Consider the following 6,486-nt stretch of genomic DNA (forward strand, 5'->3'; position numbering starts at 1 on the left):
AGCCTCCCTCTGCTCTTAGACATTGCAAAAGGCCAAGTTGAAAATAAAACATTTATATTATTGTACCAAAATATAATAACTCGAACAAAATCAGACCCTGCGTCAATTAATCTCCATAGGTATGCCGCGTTCAAATACTAGTCTGAACTGGGAAGCTTGGAAATGTCTGACTTGCAGAGTCGAATATTTCCGAGTATCCTCGTTCCAACTAGAGCGTGAACGCGGCAGTATGCGCCAGAATCAAAAGCACCTCTTGGGGGACCTAGTCGACTATTGGTGCGCACAACGCTCGTGCCACCGAGGCCATTTGAACTGCAGGAAAACATATTAGATCAATTGGAAATATTCAAATATATGATTATGCCTACCTATACGTTTTGATAGGCTAGACAAAAATGGTCAGAGCCTATAAAAATGAAGACATACCCAAATATAGAAAATACAAATAGACAATTATAGATGATATCCAGACAATGTATTATCCATACAGTGGATGCTTTATACGTTGTTAGCTCTCATTTTCAACTTTGATGACAGATAAATGTGGGATATTGTTAATGCTATGCCTAGATGTAAAAGAAAGAGTGTTAAGCACATTATTTGCTCATCTCTAAGAAATGGTCAGTTCAATGGAAATGATCTCATCTGTCCATATTTCATGTACAGAAAGCACACATTCATTGTGTTAAACACCTGGGCCACGTTCAGCAGAATACAACGTTTTGGAACTGATAAAGTTTTGGAACTGACAGATAGTGGATTTCTATGTACATTATAACAAACATGCCTCCAACAATTACAACAAGGAATCATGCCAGCTCTGTTCATCACATTTATATCTGAAAGGTTTCGACCAATGCTAGGCATCTGAATGTGGTCATGTTTTTCTTATGAATTTAGCAACAATAGCATTATCTTTAAAGTTGGTGTAAATCACAGTGAGAGAGTGAATGAGAGGAGAGCGAGAGCAGAGCCAGTCCAGTAGAGGGCAGAGGGGGCTGCAGCTCCATTACACAGGTGGGTGGAACAGCAGTCATTGGTAAAGGTGAAGTTGAGGCCCATGGCGTACTTCTCACCAGTCAGGCCACACAGGGCGGAGAGGACACAGCTCTTCTCATACAGTGTCACACTGAACTCTCCTGTAGATTAAAGGTGTTTTATGACCGAGTTAGCGTTACATTAATGGTGTTATTTGTACACACACAATCACAAACGTGCGGCAACACACACACAGTGTATGTAACTTAAGGAGCTTCTCACCACGCTTCCCCACAGCTTTGCTGGACAGACATTGCTGACCTGGAGGACACTTCTGAGGGAACTTGATACAGTCCAGTGGGGAGATGGCAGGGAAGACACAGGTGAAGCAAAACAGAGGAACTGAAAGAGAAAGATATTGATTTACACTAAGAACAAAGTCAAACTAAAGTTTGGCGCAGGGACTGAAGGATAGTAGAGATTTTTAATAGGTCATATTGCCAGTGAAGATTATCAGAGGAAGAAGCTGAAGTCTTATGATGGACAGTTGAGGGAAATGGGTGGGAGGGGCTTAAACAATGCTGTTAATGTAATAACGCACAAGTCAATGTACAAAGCTAAACACCAATTAAGCAATTAGCTTCTCCCATAAACACACATGCACGCACACACACAGCATGATACATTGCAATATAAGCATTCCCTTTCTAACTCCTTTCTCTTCCACTTACCCACAGATGGTACCAGACACAGTAAAAGCAGATGGCATAGAAGCTGCGACATTACTTGTTTTTTTGTCTCTCTCCAAACAGACAATATCCTGTTTTTCCCTTTGATTTGACTGCTTTCCCAGCTCCTCACGACCTTTCTGTCTTCTCGTTATCTAGTTAGTCTAGATAAATGATCATTTAAAACACAATTACTTGTTGCAACCTTCTCTTATCCAGTAAAATGTGTTGATATCGTCCTTTCTGGGGATGCGTCGGTACAAACTAATGGTATTATGCCAGTGCTTTTAGTCTTCCCTCTCTTCATGCATCGTCTGCACAGATCTGAAGATAGTATCAAGGAAAAACGAGAGGCTACCTTAAATATCTCCAAACATCTCCCCACCCCAACACATCTGATTCAATTAGGACATTAGCCGCCCAGTGATAAGACTGAAGTCACTCCTCCGGCCACGGCTGATTGTGAGGGTTTGCATTGGAGTCTGCATAAACACTAAAGTAGAAACCAACCATTTGAGTATTCAGTTAAATAGTGTGTATTGCTAGGAAGATACACAACTATATTGCTGGTATCTACAGTACTGCTTTGCCGTGTATAGAGGGCCTTTATACAGTGATTCTGTAACCACTCAATAAAGAAGAGGCTTATTGAATCATCCCTTATTTCTTAATGAAACACATGAAGTTTAGAGGGAGGACTGTCAAGTGACTTGCAGTCTTATGACTCGGACTGAAGAGGAGGGGGCGATGGAGACTGGACTTTATAACGGTATACATTTATTCAGAGGTGAAGTTGAACATAAACAGTACACGGTTTGTGATTCTGATGCAGTCTATGCTGAACATGTTCAATTCGCATTATAGATGCCAAGCTGTACAAAATGGCAGTATGACAAGGAGATCAAGTACAGGCGAATGAAACCCATGCACATTTATGCTCTAAGGGACTCCCATACAATAAGCAATGGGGCTGAGTTTGCAGAGAAATACTGTTTATGTTTATTTCAAGTACATGTTAATGGCGTAATGCAGAAATGTGGTTAATTGAGAGTTGGGATGCCACAAATGGTCCCTTTTCAGCACATTGGTCCCTCTTTCACTTCATATCCAGGATAAAACACACACATACCGTTTGTATACAACTATAGATAGGGGCTCTTTCCTTGATTCCTCATCTAATTCTCAAAATGCATTGGAGGAGACGATCAGAGGGGAGGAACCTTTATCTTTCTTCCCTCTGATCTTCTCCTCCAATTCATTTTTGAGAAGGAACCAAGGAGAGAGGAAACAATGAAGAAAGATGAATTGAGTCATGCACTACATAATGAGTTTAGTACAACCCCTGTTGGAGGAAAGTGGGCATTGCTCGTCTGTCGACCAGCTGCCGCCGCAGCCTGACCACGGCAGAGTCCACCTGCTCTGCGGCCCTCTTGCTGTGCAGGTTGTCCACCCGCTCCAGACATGTGCCCTGTAGCCTGAAGAGCTCCTCTTTAGAGGACAGCAGGCAGCGTCTCTACACAGAACTACCCTGAGAGAAAAACAAGACTCAGAGGGCTGAATTCTAACATGAGAACAAGCACTTAACTTGACAATTACATAAATCATGCATTGATGTCAACGGAAAACTTGCACAGAAATTTGAGTCTACTACAGTAAAATGGCTAAGTACATAATATAAGAGAAAGAGTGTCAATCATGTTCAGTTTTAGAGGAAGACCAGTGGTTACCTGTATGAGATGAGCAGCCTCAGGTAACTAGGTCCCAGTGTGTCTGTGGTAAATGTTTACTATAGGCCTGTTCAGTTTCTCTCTGGAAAGCATATCCCCGCTGTACTCAGGGCCCTGGAAAACACATGACAACATAAGAAGTTAGGGGTGGAGTAGTGAAGTCACCCACTACAAAATTATTACACCAACATTAGTGGCTCTTTCTTGACCAAATAAGCACAGATACAGACACCATCTCCAATGCACACTCTTGTCCATGACAAAGCCTACAGATGGTTCCACTCACATACTGACCAGTGCTCTGTCATGGCTGTGATGAATGCAGTTCAGCTGCCTCTGTCAGCGGAAAATGGCCAGCCTGGAGGCTGCGGACATAATTGTGAGATTTTACTGTGTGAGAGAATGAGAGTTTTACTATTTTGACCTTTAAATGTCAAATACTATCGTATGTCCCATGCTGTATCTCCAGAGTGACTGTCTCAGCTATTTTCTTCACCAGAGCTTAACTGACAGTACCGTGGGCAGCTTTTTGCCTTGTGATGGCATTGCCAATCATCTGCCTGATGTTCTCTCGTAGCAGCTGTGATTGGTTCACAGCCAGAGTGGTAGACTCCAGAACCTACTTACATTCTGAGAGAAGGGAAAGATGTGGGTAATTCTTTATTTTTCAGACCCGTTTCAGCTGACATTTGCCTTGTATCCGCTAAGAGTGTATAGTAGAAATGGGCAATTTGTGGGACGAACAAGCAAATGGTAAGCCTACAGCTGCTGGTTTAAATAAATCCCAAATACATAAATGAATGGCTATTATGTAACTACACTGTCATCATGTAGTGTTTAAGACAAAAACTAGGCGAATCACTGACAAAACAAAGTGCAACCACAATAGGCACTATATGGGACAAGGTGACGTCAATGCAGTGCCGTAAACTGTGTTACATTAGTACAGTATGTTATTGACATAACACCTGGAGTGAAGGGGCCAATAGGCTCTGGTAGTTTTATGAGGCCATGGGAGGGAGTTCCCTGTCTCCCTGCAGAGAGAGAGAGAGAGAGAGAGAGAGAGAGAGAGAGAGAGAGAGAGAGAGAGAGAGAGAGGTAGAAGCTCTAGAACACGCGCTCTCTGACTGGCACAGTCCAACAGCTGCCTACTGCACTGACCCAGGGTCTATACATGGCAAGAGAGAGAGAGAGAAATAAGGGCTTTTCTTTACAGGTATATCAATAGCAAATCAAGGGATATCTTGACAACTTTCTTGAATAGGCATTAGCATAACTCTAGGCACCTGTATCCATTGAAAAACATAAAAAGAGAAAGCACCCAATCACATCTATTTTATAAAGCCCTGCGTACATTAGCATTTGTCATAGGCTTTGACAGTAACCCGGCCTCTAGCAGTTAGATGTCATTACCCGTAGTGTGCTCCTCGGAGTGCTCTCAATCTCCTGTTTCAGCTCAGCGAGTTCTCTTTTCACACTCCAGCAAATGGTCTGCTCCGTCTCTGCCCTGGAAACAGAGAACAACCATCTGAAGTGTTTTCTCATAGCCATACAGTAGATTAGAATACATATAGGCCTAATGTAGTCCAGCAAAGCAGTACCGGGCAGAATAACTTGGGGTCAGGTGGAAATATGAAATTAACTCATAGAAATTCAGTTGTGACACACGCAAACACACACTGAACTCACAGTCTCAGTAGTAGCTGGTATTATTGTCCCTCTACACTCTTGTTGATCAGCATTTCACACCTCAGGCTCCTCAGCATCCTCTCCAAGAGCCCCCTCTCCCTTTCCAGTTGAATGCATTCCTGTGCCACCAGGCCAGCTTGTATCTCGCCATCCACTTCGCATGTACTCCCCTGCTACCCCAACACTGGCCTCTGAACACCGCTCTCGGAAGCAAGGAGGGGGAAACGGGACCACAAGTGGTGGTGGTAGCATATGGGAACTAAACATGACATGCGAGAGAATGACATTCAAGTCTACAGGTATACATTGTTGTAACTAAATTTCATTTCTGTGATAGCATTATTTTGCAAAACAGCAAATACCCCCAACATACATTTTATTTAGGCTAAAGCATTTACAGTTGAAGTCAGAAGTTTACAAACGCCAAATACATTTCAACTCAGTTAACAATTCCTGACATTTAATCCTAGTAAAAATTCCCTGTCTTAGGTCAGTTAGGATCACCACTTTATTTTAAGAATGTGAAATGTCAGAAGAGAGATTTCAGCTTTTATTTCTTTCATCACATTCCCAGTGTGTCAGAAGTTTACATACACTCAATTAGTATTTGGTAGCATTGCCTTTAAATTGTTTAACTTGAGTCAAATGTAAGTTGGATGAATTTTGGCCCATTTCTCCTGATAGAACTGGTGTAACAGAATCCAGTTTGTCGGCCTCCTTGCTCGCACACGCTTTTTCAGTTCTGCCCACAAATTTTCTATAGGATTGAGGTCAGGACTTTGTGATGGCCACTCCAATACCTTGACTTTGTTGTCCTTCAGCCATTTTTCCACAACTTTGGAAGTATGCTTGGGGTCATTCTTCATTTGGAAGACCCATTTGCGACCAAGCTTTAACTTCCTGACTTATGTCTTGAGATGTTGCTTCAATATATCCACATAATTTTCCTTCTGCATGATGCCATCTATTTTGTGAAGTACACCAGTCCCTCCTGCAGCAAAGCACCCCCACAACATGATGCTGCCACCCCCGTGCCTCACAGTTGGGATGTGTGTTCTTCAGCTTGCAAGCCTTCCCATTTTCCCTCCAAACATAACGATGGTCATTATGGCCAAACAGTTCTACTTTTTTTTTTTTTTTTTACATCAGAACAGAGGACATTTCTCCAAAAAGTACAATATTTTTCCCCATGTGCAGTTTCAGACCATAGTTTGGCTTTTCTATGGCGGTTTTGGAGCAGTGGCTTCTTCCTTGCTGAGTGGCCTTTCAGGTTAAGTCGATATAGGACTCGTTTTACTGTGGATATACACTGCTCAAAAAAATAAAGGGAACACGTAAACAACACAATGTAACTCCAAGTCAAT

General features: G+C 42.3%; 1 protein-coding gene across 2 annotated transcripts; it reads right to left on the bottom strand.

Moving 5' to 3' along the window:
- Window positions 1–476: 476 nt before the first annotated feature.
- LOC123996981 (sperm acrosome membrane-associated protein 4-like) lies at window positions 477–5,610 on the bottom strand. 2 transcript variants are annotated; one of them, XM_046300888.1, is made up of 7 exons: window positions 5,123–5,610; window positions 4,847–4,940; window positions 3,728–3,798; window positions 3,434–3,547; window positions 1,710–3,234; window positions 1,261–1,380; window positions 477–1,139 (listed from the first exon to the last, which is right to left on the bottom strand). In XM_046300888.1, the coding sequence occupies exons 5-7, from the start codon at window positions 1,759–1,761 to the stop codon at window positions 934–936; spliced, it is 378 nt and encodes a 125-aa protein (XP_046156844.1). In that variant the 5' UTR covers window positions 1,762–3,234; window positions 3,434–3,547; window positions 3,728–3,798; window positions 4,847–4,940; window positions 5,123–5,610; the 3' UTR covers window positions 477–933. The 2 variants fall into 2 exon arrangements, with proteins under 2 accessions (XP_046156844.1, XP_046156842.1); XM_046300886.1 differs by lacking the exons at window positions 4,847–4,940; window positions 5,123–5,610 and having other exon boundaries at window positions 3,720–4,467.
- Between the last annotated feature and the right edge of the window lie 876 nt (window positions 5,611–6,486).

The sequence above is a fragment of the Oncorhynchus gorbuscha genome, linkage group LG15 (assembly GCF_021184085.1).
Source record: "Oncorhynchus gorbuscha isolate QuinsamMale2020 ecotype Even-year linkage group LG15, OgorEven_v1.0, whole genome shotgun sequence".
NCBI lineage: Eukaryota > Metazoa > Chordata > Actinopteri > Salmoniformes > Salmonidae > Oncorhynchus > Oncorhynchus gorbuscha.

Excerpts from the sequence above, each read along its gene's own strand:
- LOC123996981 (XM_046300888.1), bottom strand. The coding sequence starts at position 1,761 with ATGTCGCAGCTTCTATGCCATCTGCTTTTACTGTGTCTGGTACCATCT. Across the intron at positions 1,381-1,709 it reads GTGTCTGGTACCATCTGTGG|TTCCTCTGTTTTGCTTCACC; the intron begins GTAAGTGGAAGA and ends TTTCTCTTTCAG. Across the intron at positions 1,140-1,260 it reads CAAAGCTGTGGGGAAGCGTG|GAGAGTTCAGTGTGACACTG; the intron begins GTGAGAAGCTCC and ends TTTAATCTACAG.